This window comes from Oncorhynchus kisutch, linkage group LG30, assembly GCF_002021735.2.
Source record: "Oncorhynchus kisutch isolate 150728-3 linkage group LG30, Okis_V2, whole genome shotgun sequence".
NCBI lineage: Eukaryota > Metazoa > Chordata > Actinopteri > Salmoniformes > Salmonidae > Oncorhynchus > Oncorhynchus kisutch.
In genome coordinates, this window is record NC_034203.2 from 31,896,781 (window position 1) to 31,918,708 (window position 21,928).

The window sequence follows — 21,928 nt, forward strand, 5'->3', positions numbered from 1 at the left end:
TCCAGCCTATTTTCACCCACTCAAAAAAACAGCCAAAAGTTTGTTGAATTCCCAATGTGTCATCTAGATAATAACAAATTCCAATGGAAAATGTTTTTATCTGACATTCTTAAACATTTTTTTTTTATCTGGCATTGATTTTCCATTAGAATTAAGATATTTTGCTTATTTTTTCTATGCTTTCAACCATCTAGATAATAACAAATTCCAATGGAAAATGTTTTTATCTGACATTCTTAAACATTTTTTTTTTATCTGGCATTGATTTTCCATTAGAATTAAGATATTTTGCTTATTTTTTCTATGCTTTCAACCATCTAGATAATAACAAATTCCAATGGAAAATGTTTTTATCTGACATTCTTAAACATTTTTTTTTATCTGGCATTGATTTTCCATTAGAATTAAGATATTTTGCTTATTTTTAGAACAAGCTAATGTGTTATCACTATGCTTCATCTAATACCACAACCAAATGACCTGGATTGCAATGTTTTATTTTGTATTTTTTTTAAACCTTTATTTAACCAGGCAAGTCAGTTAAGAACACATTCTTATTTATTTATTTTATTCTTACTTATTTTCAATGACGGCCTGGGAACAGTGGGTTAACTGCCTGTTCAGGGGCAGAACGACAGATTTGTACCTTGTCAGCTCAGGGGTTTGAACTCGCAACCTTCCAGTTACTAGTCCAACACTCTAACCACTAGGCTACGCTGCCACCCCGGCATAATTGAGATTACATTGAAGTAAATCACTATGGCTATACATGCTGCAAGTGATCAATGACGTTTTGAGATTCTGTGCAGATTATTATAGCAATTGTGAATATTTCCAGAACATGCACACTTTCTATGGTTACATAAGAATACATTTATTGTTACATTAAGCTCAAAATGTGGCAATGGATATCTTACTAATTTTAAGAAAGAAGAATTCTGGCCAAAATATTTTTGAGATCTGGGATGTGAAAACGTTGATGCTCAATATCTCAGAACTATGCTTTGCGCAGATAGAACCTTATAGTCCCAAAGTCACAATAAAATGTGTTAATAGGCTATTTACAGTATTGCAAAAGTGATATTGAATTGTGTTTGGTTGTCAACACTACCAAATATCAACATTTGAAGGAGATGTTTCTGCTGCTTGGATAGCTCCATCTGTGCCACTGAGTCTGGCTTTAATTCCAGTTTGTCTGCAAATTAATAATTGATATGTTGGATTTATGTCTCCATTTCAACCAAAAATCTAAGTAAAGAATAGGACTAAATCAAATCAAATTTTAAATGTCCTTTAAATACAGTTTGATTTGATTTAATCCTATTCTTTCATTTAGATTTATTTTTTGAGGTGGAGACCAACATATTTATTATTAATCAACCAAATCAACCAAAGCTTGAAACCCTTGGCCTATATGTATTGTATATTTTTAGTTGAATCCTGGACTGAATTTAAACAATAGCTGTTGAAGACTTCCCAAATGCTATATAGGCTTAAATAGCATCATTGATTTAAAAAAAAGTAAAACTATTATTTCACCTTTTATTTAACCAGGTAGGCTAGTTGACAAGTTCTCATTGCAACTGCGACCTGGCCAAGATAAAGCAAAGCAGTGTGACACAGACAACAACACAGAGTTACACATGGAGTAAACAATAAACAAGCCAATAACACAATAAACAAATCAATGACACAGTAGACAAAATAAAGTCTATATACAGTGTGTGCAAAAGGCATGAGGAGGTAGGCAATAAATAGGCCATAGGAGCGAATAGTTACAATTTAGCAGATTAACACTGGAGTGATAAATAAGCAGATGATGATGTGCAAGTAGAGATACTTCTGTGCAAAAGAGCAGAAAAGTAAATAAAAACAGTATGGGGATGAGGTAGATAGATTGGGTGGACTATTTACAGATGTACTATGTACAGCTGCAGCGATCGTTTAGCTGCACAAATAGTTGATGTTTAAAGCGATGTTCAGCGATTTTAAAATTAGTTCCAGTCACTGGCAGCAGAGAACTGGAAGGAAAGGCGGCCAAATGAGGTGTTGGCTTTGGGGATGATCAGTGAGATATACCTGCTGGAACGTGTGCTACGGGTGGGTGTTGTTATCGTGACCAGTGAACTGAGATAAGGCGGAGCTTTACCTAGCATAGACTTATAGATGACCTGGAGCCAGTGGGTCTGGCAACGAATATGTAGCGAGGGCCAGCCGACTAGGGCATACAGGTCACAGTGGTGGGTAGTATAAGGTGATTTGGTAACAAAACGGATGGCACTGTGATAGACCTCATCCAGTTTGCTGAGTAGAGTGTTGGAAGCTATTTTGTAGATGACATCGCCGAAGTCGAGGATCGGTAGGATAGTCAGTTTTACTAGGGTAAGTTTGGCGGCGTGAGTGGAGGCTTTGTTGCAAAATAGAAAGCCGATTCTAGATTTGATTTTTGATTGGAGATGTTTAATACGAGTCTGGAAGGAGAGTTTACAGTCTAGCCAGACACCTAGGTATTTATAGTTGTCCACATATTCTAGGTCGGAACCGTTCAGGGTGGTGATGCTAGTTGGGCGGGCTGGTGCAGGCAGCAAACGGTTGAAAAGCATGCATTTGGTTTTACTAGCGTTTAAGAGCAGTTGGAGGCCACGGAAGGAGTGTTGTATGGCATTGAAGCTTGTTCGGAGGTTAGTTAGCACAGTGTCCAAGGAAGGGGCAGAAGTATACAGAATGGTGTAGAGGTGGATCAGGGAATCGCCCGCAGCAAGAGCGACATCATTGATATATACAGAGAAAAGAGTCGCCCCGAGAATTGAACCCTGTGGTACCCCCATAGAGACTGCCAGAGGTCCGGACAACATGCCCTCCGATTTGACACACTGAACTCTGTCTGCAAAGTAGTTGGTGAACCAGGTGAGGCAGTCATTAGAAAAACCAAGGCTATTGAGTCTGCCGATAAGATTACGGTGATTGACAGAGTCGAAAGCCTTGGCCAGGTCAGACGGCTGCACAGTACTTACTGTCTTTTATCGATGGCGGTTATGATATTGTTTAGTACCTTGAGCGTGGCTGAGGTTCACCCGTGACCGGCTCGGAAGCAGGATTGCACAGAGGAGAAGGTACGGTGGGATTCGAAATGGTCAGTGATCTGTTTATTAACTTGGCTTTCGAAGGGGGATGACCGCGGCAGCTTTCCAATCTTTAGGGATCTCGGACGATACGAAAGAGAGGTTGAACAGGCTGGTAATAGGGGTTGCAACAATGGCGGCTGATAGTTTTAGAAAGAGAGGGTCCAGATTGTCTAGCCTAGCTGATTTGTACAGGTCCAGGTATTGCAGCTCTTTCAAATCAAATCAAATTGATTTATATAGCCCTTCGTACATCAGCTGATATCTCAAAGTGCTGTACAGAAACCCAGCCTAAAACCCCAAACAGCAAGCAATGCAGGTGTAGAAGCACGGTGGCTAGGAAAAACTCCCTAGAAAGGCCAAAACCTAGGAAGAAACCTAGAGAGGAACCAGGCTATGTGGGGTGGCCAGTCCTCTTCTGGCTGTGCCGGGTGGAGATTATAACAGAACATGGCCAAGATGTTCAAATGTTCATAAATTACCAGCATGGTCAAATAATAATAAGGCAGAACAGTTGAAACTGGAGCAGCAGCACGGCCAGGTGGACTGGGGACAGCAAGGAGTCATCATGTCAGGTAGTCCTGGGGCATGGTCCTAGGGCTCAGGTCCTCCGAGAGAAAGAGAGAATTGGAGAACGCACACTTAGATTCACACAGGACACCGAATAGGACAGGAGAGGTACTCCAGATATAACAAACTGACCCTAGCCCCCCGACACATAAACTACTGCAGCATAAATACTGGAGGCTGAGACAGGAGGGGTCAGGAGACACTGTGACCCCATCCGAGGACACCCCCGGACAGGGCCTCCAGCTGTTTGCTTAGAAATTCTAGGGACAATTAGGAGGCCTGCGTCTTGTGACCGTAGCGTACGTGTAGGTATGTACGGCAGTACCAAATCAGAGCGATAGGTAGGAGCAAGCCCATGTAATGCTTTGTAGGTTAGCAGTAAAACCTTGAAATCAGCCCTTGCTTTGACAGGAAGCCAGTGTAGAGAGGCTAGCACTGGAGTAATATGATAATTTTTTTTTGTTCTAGTCAGGATTCTAGCAGCCGTATTTAGCACCAACTGAAGTTTATTTAGTGCTTTATCCGGGTAGCCGGAAAGTAGAGAAACTAGAAGTGACAAAAACATGGATTAATTTTTCTGCATCATTTTTGGACAGAAAGTTTCTGATTTTTACAATGTTACGTAGATGGAAAAAAGCTGTCCTTGAAATGGTCTTGATATGTTCTTCAAAAGAGAGATCAGGGTCCAGAGTAACGCCGAGGTCCTTCACAGTTTTATTTGAGACGACTGTACAACCATTAAGATTAATTGTCAGATTCAACAGAAGATCTCTTTGTTTCTTGGGACCTAAAACAAGCATCTCTGTTTTGTCCGAGTTTAAAAGTAGAAGGTTTGCAGCCATCCACTTCCTTATGTCTGAAACACATGCTTCTAGCAAGGGCAATTTTGGGGCTTCACCATGTTTCATTGAAATGTACAGCTGTGTGTCATCCGCATAGCAGTGAATGTTAACATTATGTTTTCGAATAACATCCCCAAGAGGTAAAATATATAGTGAAAACAATAGTGGTCCTAAAACGGAACCTTAAGGAACACCGAAATTTACAGTTGATTTGTCAGAGGACAAACCATTCACAGAGACAAACTGATATCTTTCCGACAGATAAGATCTAAACCAGGCCAGAACTTGTCCGTGTAGACCAATTTGGGTTTCCAATCTCTCCAAAAGAATGTGGTGATCGATGGTATCAAAAGCAGCACTAAGATCTAGGAGCACGAGGACAGATGCAGAGCCTCAGTCCGATGCCATTAAAATGTCATTTACCACCTTCACAAGTGCCGTCTCAGTGCTATGATGGGGTCTAAAACCAGACTGAAGCATTTCGTATACATTGTCTTCAGGAAGGCAGTAAGTTGCTGCGCAACAGCCTTTTCTAAAAATTTTGAGAGGAATGGAAGATTCGATATAGGCCGATAGTTTTTTATATTTTCTGGGTCAAGGTTTGGCTTTTTCAAGAGAGGCTTTATTACTGCCACTTTTAGTGAGTTTGGTAAACATCTGGTGGATAGAGAGCCGTTTATTATGTTCAACATAGGAGGGCCAAGCACAGGAAGCAGCTCTTTCAGTAGTTTAGTTGGAATAGGGTCCAATATGCAGCTTGAAGGTTTAGAGGCCATGATTATTTTCATCATTGTGTCAAGAGATATAGTACTAAAACACTTGAGTGTCTCCTTTGATCCTAAGTCCTGGGAGAGTTGTGCAGACTCAGGACAACTGAGCTTTGAAGGAATACGCAGATTTAAAGAGTCCGTAATTTGCCTTCTAATAATCATAATCTTTTCCTCAAAGAAGTTCATGAATTTATCACTGCTAAAGTGAAATTCATCCTCTCTTGGGGAATGCTGCTTTTTAGTTAGCTTTGCGACAGTATCAAAAAGGAATTTCGGATTGTTCTTATTTTCCTCAATTAAGTTAGAAAAATAGGATGATCGAGCAGCAGTAAGGGCTCTACGGTACTGCACGGTACTGTCTTTCCAAGCTAGTCGGAAGACTTCCAGTTTGGTGTGGCGCCATTTCCGTTCCAATTTTCTGGAAGCTTGCTTCAGAGCTCGGGTATTTTCTGTGTACCAGGGAGCTAGTTTCTTATGAGAAATGTTTTTAGTTTTTAGGGGTGCAACTGCATCTAGGGTATTGCGCAAGGTTGAATTGAGTTCCTCAGTTAGGTGGTTAACTGATTTTTGTCCTCTGGCGTCCTTGGGTAGACAGAGGGAGTCTGGAAGGACATCAAGGAATCTTTGTGTTGTCTGTGAATTTATAGCACGACTTTTGATGTTCCTTGGTTGGGGTCTGAGCAGATTATTTGTTGCAATTGCAAACATAATAAAATAGTGGTCCAATAGTCCAGGATTATGAGGAAAAACATTAAGATCCACAACATTTATTCCATGGGACAAAACTAGGTCCAGCGTATGACTGTGACAGTGAGTGGGTCCAGAGACATGTTGGACAAAACCCACTGAGTCGATGATTGCTCCGAAAGCCATGGACTTTTCCATGTGAATATTAAAGTCACCAAAGATTAGAATATTATCTGCTATGACTACAAGGTCCGATAGGAATTCAGGGAACTCAGTGAGGAACGCTGTATATGGCCCAGGAGGCCTGTAAACAGTAGCTATAAAAAGTGATTGAGTAGGCTGCATAGATTTCATGACTAGAAGCTCAAAAGACGAAAACGTCTTTTTTTTTGTTGATAAATTGAAATTTGCTATCGTAAATGTTAGCAACACCTCCGCCTTTGCGGGATATGGTCACTAGTGTAGCCAGGAGGTGAGGCCTCATTTAACACAGTAAATTCATCCGGCTTAAGCCATGTTTCAGTCAGGCCAATCACATCAAGATTATGATCAGTGATTAGTTCATTGACTATAATTGCCTTTGAAGTAAGGGATCTAACATTAAGTAGCCCTATTTTGAGATGTGAGGTATCATGATCTCTTTCAGTAATGACAGGAATGGAGGTGGTCTTTATCCTAGTGAGATTGCTAAGGCGAACACCGCCATGTTTAGTTTTGCCCAACCTAGGTCGAGGCACAGACACGGTCTCAATGGTGATAGCTGAGCTGACTACACTGACTGTGCTAGTGGCAGACTCTACTATGCTGGCAGGCTGGCTAATAGCCTGCTGCCTGGCCTGCACCCTATTTCATTGTGGAGCTAGGGGAGTTAGAGCCCTGTCTATGTTGGTAGATAAGATGAGAGCACCCCTCCAGCTAGGATGGAGTCCGTCACTCCTCAGCAGGTCAGGCTTGGTCCTGTTTGTGGGTGAGTCCCAGAAAGAGGGCCAATTATCTACAAATTCTATCTTTTGGGAGGGGCAGAAAATAGTTTTCAACCAGCGATTGAGTTGTGAGACTCTGCTGTAGAGCTCATCACTCCCCCTAACTGGGAGGGGGCCAGAGACAATTACTCGATGCCGACACATCTTTCTAGCTGATTTACACGCAGAAGCTATGTTGCGCTTGGTGATCTCTGACCGTTTCATCCTAACATCGTTGGTGCCGACGTGGATAACAATATCTCTATACTCTCTGCACTCGCCAGTTTTAGCTTTAGCCAGCACCATCTTCAGATTAGCCTTAACGTCGGTAGCCCTGCCCCCTGGTAAACAGTGTATGATCGCTGGATGATTCGTTGTAAATCTAATACTGCGGGTAATGGAGTCACCAATGACTAGAGTTTTCAATTTGTCAGAACTAATGGTGGGAAGCTTCGGCGTCTCAGACCCCGTAACGAGAGGAATAGAGACCAGAGAAGACTCGGCCTCAGACTCCGACTCGCTGCTTAATGGGGAAAACCGGTTTCAAGTTTCTGTCTGCTGAATGAGCGACACACCGGTTGAGCGTTCCTACAGCATTTCCTTCCAGAAACCGTGAGAAAGTTGTCCGGCTGCGGGGACTGTGCCAGGGGATTTATACTACTATCTGTACTTACTGGTGGCACAGACGCTGTTTCATCCTTTCCTACACTGAAATTACCCTTGCCTAACGATTGCGTCTGAAGCTGGGCTTGTAGCACAGCGACTACAATTAGAAGGCAACATGTTAATGTTACTACTTAGCTTCGGCTGTTGGAGGTCCTGACGAATCGTGTCCAGATAAAGCGTCCGGAGTGAAAAGAATTGAGGAAAAAAAAATATATATATATAAACGGTAATTAAAAAGTAAAAACCGTAAAGTTGTCAGGTAGCAAAATAGGTTGGCAACAAAACGCACAGCAACTCTGCTGTCTGGATTTGGGCGAGGGAGAAGCTGGGGAGGCTTGGGCGAGTAACTGCGGGGGGGGGGGGGGGGGGTAGCTGTCGGCTGGGGTTGGAGTAGTCAAGAGGAAGGCCTGGCCAGTCGTTGAGAAATGATTATTGAAATGTTCAATTATCATGGATTTATCAGTGGTGACCATGTTACCTAGCCTCAGTGCAGTGGGCAGCTATTTGTGATACAATACATGATTGACAATGTATGATTACATTTAATTTGCTCTGTTGAACCTACCCTTTGTAATGACTTTGATAGCAACAGTGAATCAACAGCATTAAGTGGATATTTCTCAACAGTCATCATCCGATAGCGCATTGGTTATAGTCAGTGAAAAATATCACAGCTACAGTGCCTTGCAGAAGTATTCATCCCCCTTGGGGTTTTTCCTATTTTGTTGCATTACAACAAATAATTTAAATAGATTTTTATTTGCATTTCATGTAATGGACACACACAAAATAGTCCAAATTGGTGAAGTGAAATGAAAAAAATGACTTGTTAATTTTTTAAAATAAAAAACGTTAAAGTGGTACGTGCATACAGTGGGGCAAAAAGTATTTAGTCAGCCACCAATTGTGCTATTTCTCCCACTTAAAAAGATGAGAGGCCTGTAATTTTCATCACAGGTACACTTCAACTATGACAGACAAAATGAGAAAAAAAATCCAGAAAATCACATTGTAGGATTTTTAATGAATTTATTTGCAAATTATGGTGGAAAATAAGTATTTGGTCACCTACAAACAAGCAAGATTTCTGTCTCTCACAGACCTGTAACTTATTTTTTAAGAGGCTCCTCTGTCCTCCACTCGTTACCTGTATTAATAGCACCCGTTTGAACTTGTTATCAGTATAAAAGATACCTGTCCACAACCTCAAACAGTCACACTCCAAACTCCACTATGGACCTAGTGAATGACCTGCAGAGAGCTGGGACCAAAGTAACAAAGCCTACCATCAGTAACACACGACGCCGCCAGGGACTCAAATCCTGCAGTGACAGACGTGTCCCCCTGCTTAAGCCAGTACATGTCCAGGCCCCGTCTGAAGTTTGCTAGAGAGCATTTGGATGATCCAGAAGAAGATTGGTTTCATCTGACCATATGACATTCTCCCAAAATATAACTTTTTGGTAAAACCCAACTCGTCGTGTTTGGAGGACAAAGAATGCTGAGTTGCATCCAAAGAACACCATACCTACTGTGAAGCATGGGGGTGGAAACATGTTTTGGGGCTGTTTTTCTGCAAAGGGACCAGTACGACTGATCCGTGTAAAGGAAAGAATGAATGAGGCCATGTATTCATCAGCAAGGGCATTGAAGATGAAACGTGGCTGGGTTTTTCAGCATGACAATGATCCCAAACACACTGCCCGGGCAACGAAGGAGTGGCTTAGTAAGAAGCATTTCAAGGTCCTAGAGTGGCCTAGCCAGTCTCCAGATCTCAACCCCATAGAAAATCTTTGGAGGGAGTTGAAAGTCCGTGTTGCCCAGCAACAGCCCCAAAACATCACTGCTCTAGAGGAGATCTGCATGGAGGAATGGGCCAAAATACCAGCAACAGTGTGTGAAAACCTTGTGAAGACTTACAGAAAATGTTTGACCTCTGTCATTGCCAACAAAGGGTATATAACAAAGTATTGAGATAAACTTTTGGCATTGACCAAATATTTTCCACCATAATTTGCAAATAAATTCATTAAAATTCCTAGAATGCGATTTTCTGGATTTTTTTTCTCCTTTTGTCTGTCAAAGTTGAGGTGTACATATGATGAAAATTACAAGCCTCTTTCATCTTTTTAAGTGGGAGAACTTGCACAATTGGTGGCTGACTAGATACTTTTTTGCCCCACTGTATGTATTCACCCCCTTTGCTATGAAGCCCCTCAATAACATCTGGTGCAACCAATTACCTTCAGAAGTCACATAATTAGATAAATAAAGTCCACCTGCGTGCAATCTAAGTTTCACATGATCTGTCATATGATCTCAGTTTATATACACCTGTTCTGAAAGGCCCCAGAGTCTGCAACACCACTAAGCAAGGGGCACCATCAAGCAAGCTGCACCATGAAGACCAATGAGCTCTCCAAACAGGTCATGGACAAAGTTGTAGAGAAGTACAGACCAGGGTTGGGTTATAAAAAATATATCAGAAACTTTGAACATCCCATGGAGCACCATTAAATCCATTATTAAAAAATGGAAAGAATATGGCACCACAACAAACCTGCCAAGAGAGGGCCGCCCACCAAAACTCACAGACCAGGCAAGGAGGGCATTAATCAGATAGGCAACAAAGATAACCCTGAAGGAGCTGCAAAGCTCCACAGCGGAGATTGTAGTATCTGTCCATAGGACCACTTTAAGCCATACACTCCACAGAGCTGGGCTTTACGGAAGAGTGGCCAGAAAAAAAGCCATTGCATAAAGAAAAAAAATAAGCAAACACTTTTAGTGTTTGCCAAAAAGGCATGTGGGAGACTCCCCAAATATATGGAAGAAGGTACTCTGGTCAGATGAGACTAAAATTGAGCTTTTTGGCCATCAAGGAAAATTCTATGTCTGGTGCAAACCCAACACCTTTCATCACCCCGAGAACACCAATGTTTTTCCATCGGCAGGGACTGGGAAACTGGTCAGAATTGAAGGAATGATGGATGGTGCTAAATACAGGGAAATTCTTGAGGGAAACCCGTTTCACTCTTCCAGAGATTTGAGATTAGGATGAAGGTTCACCTTCCAGCAGGATAATGACCCTTTGCATACTGCTAAAGCAACGCTCGAGTGGTTTAAGGGGAAACATCTAAATGTCTTGGAATGGCCTACTCAAAGCCCAGATCTCAATCCAATTAAGAATCTGTAGTATGACTTGAAGATTGCTGTACACCAGCGGAACCCATCCAAATTGAAGGAGCTGGAGCAGTTTTGCCTTGAAGAATGGGCAAAAATCCCAGTGGCTAGATGTGCCAAGTTTATAGAGATATGCCCCAAGAGACTTGCAGCTGTAATTGCTGCAAAAGGTGGCTCTACAAAGTATTGATTTTTTTAGACCTTTATTTAACTAGGCAAGTCAGTTAAGAACACATTCTTATTTTCAATGACGGCCTAGGAACAGTGGGTTAACTGCCTATTCAGAGGCAGAACGACAGATTTACCATTACCATGTCAGCTCAGGAGTTTGAACTTGCAACCTTCCGGTTACTAGTCCAACGCTCTAACAACTAGGCTACCCTGGTACGCTCAAGCTCTGTGTTTTTGTATTATTTCTTGTTTGTTTCAAAATAAAAAGTATTTTGCATCTTCAAAATGGTAGGCATGTTGTGTAAATCAAATGATACAAACACCCCAAAAATCAATTTTAATTTAATTGATCCAGGTTGTAAGGCAACAAAATAGGAAAAATGCCAAGGGGGGTGAATAATTTCGCAAGCCACTGTAAGCTGGGCTGGGCTTGGTTAAAACCCTGGATGGGAAGGGATAGCTGTAGATAAATCAAATCAAACTTTATTTGTCACATGTGCCGAATAGAACAGGTGTAGTAGACCTTACCGTGAAATGCTTATTTACAAGCCCTTAACTAACAGTGCAGTTCAAGAAAGAGTAAAGTTTTTTTTGTATAGTGGATATTACTTTAAAGATCTGACATTGTTTCAAAAGGTACAAATTCAACATATTTTATACAAGATTTGTCTATGTTGAAAATTGGTTACCATGATGACATAATCCTGTGGTTGAAATTTTGCACTCAAAATCCAATGTGTTTTCCACATAGATTCCACGTCAAAATACCTTGAAAAATTAAGTTGAAACAATGTTGATTTAACCAGTTTGTGCAGAGTGGGTAGCTTTATTTATTTTTCTTGAGTTTTCAGATGAGCTGAAAAACACTTTAGCCTGTTGAGAGGCACCGAGAGAGACAGAGAGACAGAGAGAGTGTGACGGCCTAAGTGACCACATTTGTGTTGCTCTACAACTACAGGTGTAGGATCTTAATTTGAGCACAGTTTGCTAAAACAGGAAAATAATCTTGCAGCAACAAGAAATTTGACTTATTATGTAGATTATTATTTATGGACATTTTTGTAGGCGTTTATACATTTTTCATTATTTCCGTCATACATTTTTAATCTGAAATGTCAAAGTGGAAATGACAAACTTGAGGCTTTTTTAAACTTCCAATACACTAAAATATTTACATTTCACTGCAAAGCTCACTATTCAGCTTTGAGCTGTGCCTTTTTGTGACATGGTTGACAACAATAGGGATGAGCATGCTGTCTTTATAAACCCTTTGTTATTTGCATATGCTCATCATCTATGTTTTTATGGCATCTGCTTTATGCCATCATTATATATGTTATCATTTTGTCAGGCCAACCAGTCACTGTTTTACAGTATGCACAAAATGGATATAAACAAATGTCTAACCTGATAGCCTATTATTGACTGAGCGAGATGGATAGGAAGGAAGAGAAACACCAGAACACCAGACAGAGTGATGTCAGTCCCCTGACTTCCTTCTCTAGCACTGACCATAAAATGGTAAACATGGTTTGCATGTTTCTATGTAATAATGACAGCAGGGTAAGTACTGGAATGGTTCTGCCCAGGATGTGGATAAGTCTTAATAACTAAATGTTGTCTAAAGAGAGAGGACAAAACGTGACTAGTATTGACAGACGCGGAGAGACTAGGTAAGCACATAACCATGTAAAACAGAGTAAAACATCTAGGGATTATATAGGGAGGAGTTTCACCATCTTAGATGGGAGGCAATTTGCAGTAAAGCAACAGATGAGCAAAAACAGTAATTGAAAAGTGTTGAAGAATTTAACCTTTTTGTACTTCAATTATTTTCACTTCTCACAGGGAATTGTAGAGGGGTTGGGTAAGACAATCACCCTCTTCAAAGCTGATCACTGCTCCATCCATCACCAAGTAAGGACTCTAACCTATACATCTCAAATTACCAGGAAAGGACATATCTCTACTTTTTAGCTTTAAAAAAAAAAATACTACTCATCGGTAATCAGATGATTGACGTTAACGACACCACTGCCTTTCCATGTGGTCTGGATCCACCCTACTACGCAAACATGATAGGTATCGTGGTGGACTGGATCATATTCCTCATAGGATTTCCTGCCGTCTGCCTGGCCAGTTATGCCCTGTTCAGTTTGGTCAAAGCCGGCCGAGTGGCTCCTGTCTACGTGATCAACCTGCTCATCTCAGACCTTCTCCAGATCACCATGACGCTGGTCTTCATTTTCAGTAGGTTCTTTGACACCACATGTTTGCCTTTCATGATGGCCCGCTGCCTGTCAAGGATCTTTGTTCGCCTGGGCCTCTGCACCAGCCTGGGCTTCATGTTGTTGATCTCCCTGGAGAGGTACATGGTGGTGGTCTGTCCTCTGTGGTACCGCCTCCGACGCTCAGTCAAAAACTCCACCCTGGTCTCTCTGAGCCTCTGGGCACTGGCACTGGTTTACGTTACCTTTGATTACATATTCTTGATCGACATGCGGTATTCACTGACGATTTTCTCTGCCATCTCCCTGTTGCCTGCCCCTTTTCTGGTGTTGCTGTTCTTGGTCACTCAGAGGGCCCTCTCCAGGAGTATGGCTTTCAGGGGGGCAGAAAGAAGGAGAAGGATTCTGGGAACTCTGGGTCTGGTCCTGGGCAGTTATACACTCCTCTTCCTCCCGTACAGCATCAGGAACCTGTACTACTCCATCAAGCCCCATGCCCCCTCAGTGTCAGACCCAGTCAGGGACCTGTCCTCTGTGATAACCAGTGCCTTGTTGTACCTAAGCCCTCTCACTGACTGCTTCCTCTATATCTTCATGAGGAGGGACCTCAGAGACACTGTGGATGCCTTCCCCTGCTGCAGGAGGCTGCTCAATGTGGGAGATGGTAACAGGAGCAGTAGACAGACTGATCAGGGAGATACACAGACTGGCCCATGACTAGCCAGTTGATCGTGTCTGAGAACATTATTTTGTGCAATGAAAACGTTGGTGAAGTGAAATGAAAAAAATGACTTGTTTAAAAAAATTAATAAAAAACGTTAAAGTGGTACATGCATACAGTGGGGCAAAAAAGTATTTAGTCAGCCACCAAATTGTGCAAGTTCTCCCACTTAAAAAGATGAGAGGCCTGTAATTTTCATCATAAGTATACTTCAACTATGACAGACAAAATGAGAATAAAAAAATCCAGAAAATCACATTGTAGTGATTTTTTATGAATTTATATGCAAATTATGGTTGAAAATAAGTATTTGGTCAATAACAAAAGTTTCTCAATACTTTGTTATATACCCTTTGTTGGCAATGACAGAGGTCAAACATTTGTCTTCACAAGGTTTTCACACACTGTTGCTGGTATTTTGGCCCATTCCTCCAAGCAGATCTGCTCTAGAGCAGTGATGTTTTGGGGCTGTTGCTGGGCAACACTGACTTTCAACTCCCTCCAAAGATTTTCTATGGGGTTGCGATCTGGAGACTGGCTAGGCCACTCCAGGACCTTGAAATGCTTCTTACGAAGCCACTCCTTCATTGCAGTGTGTTTGGGATCATTGTCATGCTGAAAAACCCAGCCACGTTTCATCTTCAATGCCCTTGCTGATGGAAGGAGGTTTTCACTCAAAATCTCACGATACATGGCCCCATTCATTCTTTCCTTTACACGGATCAGTCGTCCTGGTCCCTTTGCAGAAATACAGCCCCAAAACATGTTTCCACCCCCATGCTTCACAGTAGGTATGGTGTTCTTTGGATGCAACTCAGCATTCTTTGTCCTCCAAACACGATGAGTTGAGTTTTTACCAAAAAGTTCTATTTTGGTTTCATCTGACCATATGACATTCTCCCAATCTTCTTCTGGATCATCCAAATGCTCTCTAGCGCAAACTTCAGACGGGCCTGGACATGTACTGGCTTAAGCACGGGGACACGTCTGGCACTGCAGGATTTGAGTCCCTGGCGGCGTCGTGTGTTACTGATGGTAGGCTTTGTTACTTTGGTCCCAGCTCTCTGCAGGTCATTCACTAGGTCCCCCCGTGTGGTTCTGGGATTTTTGCTCACTGTTCTTGTGATCATTTTGACCCCACGGGGTGAGATCTTGCATGGAGCCCCAGATCGAGGGAGATTATCAGTGGTCTTGTATGTCTTCCATTTCCTAATAATTGCTCCCACAGTTGATTTCTTCAAACCAAGCTGTTTACCTATTGCAGATTCAGTCTTCCCAGCCTGGTGCAGGTCTACAATTTTGTTTCTGGTGTCCTTTGACAGCTCTTTGGTCTTGGCCATAGTGAAGTTTGGAGTGTGACTGTTTGAGGTTGTGGACAGGTGTCTTTTATACTGATAACAAGTTCAAACGGGTGCCATTAATACAGGTAACGAGTGGAGGACAGAGGAGCCTCTTAAAGAAGAAGTTACAGGTCTGAGAGCCAGAAATCTTGCTTGTTTGTAGGTGACCAAATACTTATTTTCCACCATAATTTGCAAATAAATTCATAAAAAATCCTACAATGTGATTTTCTGGATTTTTTTTCTCATTTTGTCTGTCATAGTTGAATTGTACCTATGATGGAAATTACAGGCCTCTCTCATCTTTTTAAGTCGGAAAACTTGCACAATTTGTGGCTGACTAAATACTTTTTTGCCCCACTGTATATGCCAGCCATACAGATCTACAAAGTCCTTTACTTGTATTATAATGTCTCTATGATGTTCACCAAACGAAGTACACAGAAAATCATGGTAAGACTGTACATGTAGAAAGAACATTATGCAACTTCAGAATTAAAATACAGGAGAGTATGACCATATCGATAACAGGTTTCACGTTCAATATTTATAAAGCTGATGTTTCCTCTGTAAAATGTTACTTGATTTCAATGTTTTCAACATTAGTCAATTTCACAATAAAAAAAAGGCCTACATGACATAGTCAGCTTCGGTTTTCGTCAAACTAGCTAAATAAATTGACATGGTGTGGTGGTGTGGATTAAAGGGTTCACTTTCAAGATTTAAAAAGTGTATTTTTCCCTTCTAAAATATAACTTGTTGTCCCTTCTCTCCACTTCACTGGACCCACTGGTCTCATATGAGACTCACTGGACTTATATTCACTGGTCCTATATCCCAAAACATCTTTAGCATTTCCAGACTTCCCCTCTGTCAGCCAATCGGATACCCTCAGGTATTCAGCCGAGCTCACTGGTAACACAGCACAAGAGAATTCAGGCATTGAAAAATAACAGAGAAAATGTTCTGACCATTCACTCAACAAAATACAACACATTATAGAATTGTACTTTGGATGCACAAGTACAGTATGTATGTACGGTACCTTCAGAAAATATTCACAACCCAATTTAAAATTGATTAAATTGAGATGTGTCACTGGCCTAGACATTTTTACAAACTAACTAAAAATGTAAAGTTTAAATGTCTTGATTCAATACGTCTTCAACCCCTTTGTTGTGGCAAGCCTAAATAAGTTCAGGAGTTAAAAAAAGAGCATTTTTTTGTACCCATTGCCTGATTTATGAAGGTCAACAACCATTTGTCTCTTTTTGTTTGAGTTCTTTGCATTTTCCCATGGTAATGGATGACAAAGGGATTTCACATTCGTGTTACCTCCTTTTTATTCCCCAGTGAAACAGGACGCCATGGAAGGCCACAATACCGTGTATTTCCTTAAAATGAGATTAACTTAAAAAAGTAATGCAAATGTATTAATGTTAATGCAGATGTAATTTTGTTTGCTTTTATTTATAAGAATCTTTAGGGGTGCCAATAAAAACAAAACATTGTAAGCAGACAACAATCAAAGCCATATACAGGTGTTGTCAAACAGAATTAGCATAGAAGGTCCTTGGAAAGCTTTTCTGAACAGCCCAGTCTTTAGCTGTGCCTTAAACGAGGCCAGAGACTCTGCAGCCCTGACAGTGACCTCAAGTGCGCTCCACAGCCAAGGAGACGCAGTACTGTGTTTCCCTGGGACAGACAGAGATGGCTGACCCAAATCACCTCCCAGAGATGCGGATCATTCTCCTGGGTAAGAACAGGGCTGATAAGTGTCTGGCAGGCAACACCATACCTGCCCGAGTTGAGTCTGAAATCAACAGCGAGACCGTGGACAATGTAAGGAGACAGGGGGACGTCGGGGAAAAGTGGCAACGCACCGTAGTGGAAACTCTAGGATGGTGGAAGACCTCTCCGTGGAGGTCCTGGAGCTGGTGATGACAGAGATAGTACACAGTGTGTCTCTGAGTCCCCCAGGCCCCCATGCCTTCCTCCTGTTCATTGATTTGTACTCAATACTGGACGATAAGAGCAGGGGAGCTGTGGAGGAACACCTGAACATGGTAGGCCTTGCCGTGAATGGCTTGTCTTTGTGTCCCCCTCGACCCCATGCCATCCTTCTAGTCTTTGCTGCAGGTATTGCCTTCACTGAAGCCCACCTGAGATCAACACTCTGGTGATATTCAGCTGGTGTGACACAATGGGTGACACCTCCATACAGCAGTTCATTGAGAGTGATGGGAGAGCCCTCCAGTGGCTCCTCAGGAAGAGTGACAACAGATGCCACATCCTCAATGTCAAGAACAGGGTGGATGTCACTCAGGTCAGAGCTTCTTGAGAGGATGGAGTTGATGGTAAAAGCGATATTCAGGGAGTGAAGTCAGGCGAGGTGCATATGTGACAGCCGAAAGTTGGACACTGACATGGCAGTGCCAGTGTTGCCATTGTTAATAAAAAGTTGTTCTTTATAATGTTGAAATAAACATGTATAATATATGTGTGTATGCTACATTGTACAATCAAATATCACATTCATTTCTACATATCCATTATAAACATGAATTGCAGCAAAGTTGGTTCCTGTTTCAGTCAGGTCTTTGGTCACGTTCGTGTGGGTCAAACACAAACACCCTAATGATTAGTTGACAAAGGAGCCTCCCACAATGCAGGCGAGCACTGCAAGATAAAGTTGGTGAAGCTTGCAGAATCTTGCAGTCGACTACAGTCAAAACTTCATGACCTTTGGTCACATGATTTTAGTCAAGTTCATGCAGTCCACATGTAGGCGCAAGTCAGACCATTTGTATCCCCATAATGCAACAAACTTTGAAAGGCGGGACCAACGATGGTCACCAACTTGACAAAAGTGATCCGCTCGAATGTGCCCAATGCATTCAATGGCTGAAACACAACCTTGTTTTTCAGGTTAGTGAGCCACCTAGTGGACAGATTCCTCTTCATGAAGGTTTTAGATTTCATAAATTACTGCCTGCGGCTTGGCTGGTGTAGACCAAATACACCCACCTTGAACATGCAAGTGTGACTACCATCTAAAACACAATGCGAGACTATCTACTGGGTTTAATAGTAATATATTGGCCTACACAGCCTGATAATAACAGTTGCATTAGTGGGGAGTTCAGTAGACCTACATGTCTGACCAAAGCCTGAATAGGGGCATTATATTTTCATAGACCTGTAATTGTCTGAGATGTGGGATGATATTTTGACTACTAAAAGTTAGGCAGTGGCACTGACTATTGTTAACATCTTAATTTGCCATTTAAATGTGCTGCATATTTTGCTGGAGGCTTACTGCATTCTTTTCATTGTCTTTAATGAATTTCCTCTATGTAGCCTACGATGTATGCATTTAGAATAAAATAGAAGGTTATATTCTAAGAAGACACATAGGACCATTATAATGTGACCACAAAAGATAGCCAGGTGGAAAAATAACATTCCTCCATTGTAACTTCTAAGGGTAGGCTGGGCCTTATCCAAATTGTGCCTGGGTGTTACACTGGATTTGCACAATGGGCTAATACGGGAAGATGATTTAATTCGATACATGTGGTTTTCAGAGCAATATGTGAGGCCGTAAAAATGCTCAGTGGGTAGGCTCGTCTAGTCAGTGTCAGACTGTGTCCTAGGCCAAGTCACGGTGGCGACGAATGTCATTAATTATAAAGGGAGAGTGTCCGAATAGGAGGGACAGACCGCCAAACAGACAGCCGTCAGTGCCGCAGAGACCACAGACGCAGGCCGAGAAGCAGGCCGCCCTCGCCAAATAGTCTACAAAGAGGGTTGAATGGGGAAGGGGAGGAGGATGACAGAAACACTAATCCAATTCCCTTTCGTTACCGCATAGTAGCTTATCTCCTCCCCCGGCTGTTTCTCTGGGTCAGTCAAAACAATGAATTGATGGACTACATTTACGATATCAAATAGTCTCAATTCACGGCGACGATATAAATAAATAATTTAACAATGCGGTGTTCCGCCCGGCTGTCAAAGGGACTACTGCGCATCTTTGTGGCTGTATGCCGGAAAAGGCTATGTTGATGTCCCGACTGGGAGACGTAGCCTATTGCCCAACATATTTTATCATTTTGTAAACCACTATCAAATATAATCGATTCATACATGGTGAGTAATTTCCTTTATCTTATTCATGTCGACGACGCAAACTAGGGATATGAGCAATTTGTAGCGATATTTTAGGGCAGTCATAATAATTTATGAAATCATAACTTGTTATGATCAGTGCGCGCGCAGGCATGCAACAGGTCGCCGGTACAGTAGCGGGACAGCAGAAGTTATCGCGCTGTTCTGACTTGTATGAAAATGTTAGATCGTTGCTTTAAATGTCACGGTGCGATGGAACGAAAAACACAAATGCTTTGTTGGCACAATAGGCGATGTTTTAATAGAATGAAATAGTTTGCGAAACACGGACAACAGATTGAAATGTTTATTTGTATAAACCGTATACATATTTTTCTAGATATAAAACGCTGTCTAAATATATCGTAAGCCTCTGAAAAGGGAATTCTAAAATGTAAGGCTAATGAATGTGTAGGCCATATCAAACAGTCAAATCAGGACATACATCCCTATCCTGCAGCATAGACACGTTGATCCAAACCATAAATTCCCTTTTCAATACACAAATTATGGGAGGCAAGGATTACAAATGTGGGTTATTATGACAAATAGGCCCCTAAATATATTTTTTGTGTCGTTATTGACTCAAAGCATATGGTGCCAACTGTGAATCGGAAACCTACACTAAGAAAAAAAGGTGCTAACTAGAACCTAAATGTGTTCTTCGACTGTCTACATAGGATAACCCTTTAAATAAAACATGTTGGTTCCCGGTATAACTCTTTTGGTTTCAGGTAGAACCCTTTCGGGTTCCAAGTAGAATAATTTCTACAGAGGGTTCTAACCTGGAACCAAAAAGGGTTCTCCTATGGTCAGACGAAGAACCCTTTTTTCTAAGAGTGTATTTTATAGATAAACTTAAATAGGCTTGGTGAATACCAGGCTTTCTTATTTTAATATTTAGATGTTTGTATAGGCCTACAATCCACAATGATAAATTATAATTGAATTTCTTGATATGTACAATATTTATTTTATCAATCGATTTTCAATTATTAAGTAAAACTGATTTGGTGTAACAGCAGAGGGTGCAACACAGTTAAGCCTGTGTTTGTGTGTATTTGGGGGCGATGTCCGCCCAAGATGTGCGGGCTTGTGTGCAGACCAGGAGAACACGGTCAAAATCAGAGCAAAGAATTCGCATTATTCATGTACAAACATTTGCAGAATTATGCACAATCATGAACACACATTTGATACAATATAGGCTAGCATAGACCTACTGTACACTTTACATTTATGGAAGTGTTTCATGTTAGTCTATGTGATACATTTAAGTATAACACAGGGAACTGAGCTTGTACCCATATGTGGCCACTGGGGCTTAGCCTATATGGTAGGTAACCATGCCTAAGGCCCGGCATTTCTTTACCGTATTGTCTTGTTTCCTGTTTGTTTTGTGTAAACGTCATTGCAAATCGATTGTGTAACAGGCCTGCAGTATAGCCTATATATTGTGTGTATGCAATTGGGGAGGCAGGTAGCCCAGTGGTTAGAGCGTTGGACTAGTAACCGAAAGGTTACAAGATTGAATCCCCGAGCTGACAAGGTAAAAAGCTGTCGTTCTACCCCTGAACAAGGCAGTTCCTGTTCCTAGGCCGTCATTGAAAATAAGAACTTGCCTAGTTTAAAAAAAAAATAGCTTGATGTAAAATGCGTGCGTGGTAACGTTCCTCCATCCAGCAGTAAAGACTCAAGGCCTATAATCGTAGAGTTGAAATTACGTACAGTAATTTACCGCTTGTTGTGGCTAGAGAACATTTGACTCACAGGGGACCAAATGTATTGTACGGGTAGGTTCAGTAAAAAAAATATATATTTTTCCCTCAATCTGGCTATCCCTCCTTTTCATTACCTTTCCACGTGGTAAGCAGTAGAGCTCGAGTTTGAAAAGGAAGCATTGTGCGTCGCGTCAGTGGTCCTGTGTATTCGAGAGGCTCGCAGAGGGTGATGCTCATTCAGCTGTGTCCTAGCCCCATTGTTGCGAATTCCTGTTCATTCAGGGGCCTGTTAATGGGAGCTCGTGCATCCGAAAGCTGGTAGGGAGGTCATTCGAATTCCAAGTTGGGGTTCCACCAATCACCGTCCGCCAATCATCCTTTCCAAGCAATTGACTGGATATACGTGCTTGAATAGGACATACATAATGAAGGGAGGATGCTATTTTATGGGTAGGCCTACTTGTACCCAAACACACTCGCGCGCGCGCACACACACACACACACACGTTGTATACAATATAAAGAGAAACATCTAATCAAGGGAGAGGTGTAAATTAATTGGTCTGTTCTTCATCAAATGTATAGGGACTATACATGTAGCACATGGGGACGTAAAACTTTAGTATATACTGAAATCAAAACTTTAGTATATACTGGAAACATACTGAAATCAAAACTTTAGTATATACTGGAAACATACTGAAATCAAAACTTTAGTATATACTGAAATCAAAACTTTAGTATATACTGGAAACATACTGAAATCAAAACTTTA

General features: G+C 41.5%; 2 protein-coding genes across 2 annotated transcripts in view; one reads left to right on the forward strand and one right to left on the reverse strand.

Moving 5' to 3' along the window:
• Window positions 1–21,532, reverse strand: part of trim110 (tripartite motif containing 110) — a 29,083-nt gene extending 7,551 nt beyond the window's left edge. Inside the window, exon 1 of the mRNA XM_031810082.1 lies at window positions 21,288–21,532. The gene's annotated coding sequence lies outside the window, so the exon portion shown is untranslated. The remainder of the gene's footprint in view (window positions 1–21,287) is intronic.
• On the forward strand, window positions 13,049–13,918 carry LOC109874739 (mas-related G-protein coupled receptor member A-like). Its single transcript, XM_020466755.1, has one exon. It carries the CDS (start codon window positions 13,049–13,051, stop codon window positions 13,916–13,918), a length of 870 nt encoding a protein of 289 aa, XP_020322344.1.
• Window positions 21,533–21,928: the final 396 nt, after the last annotated feature.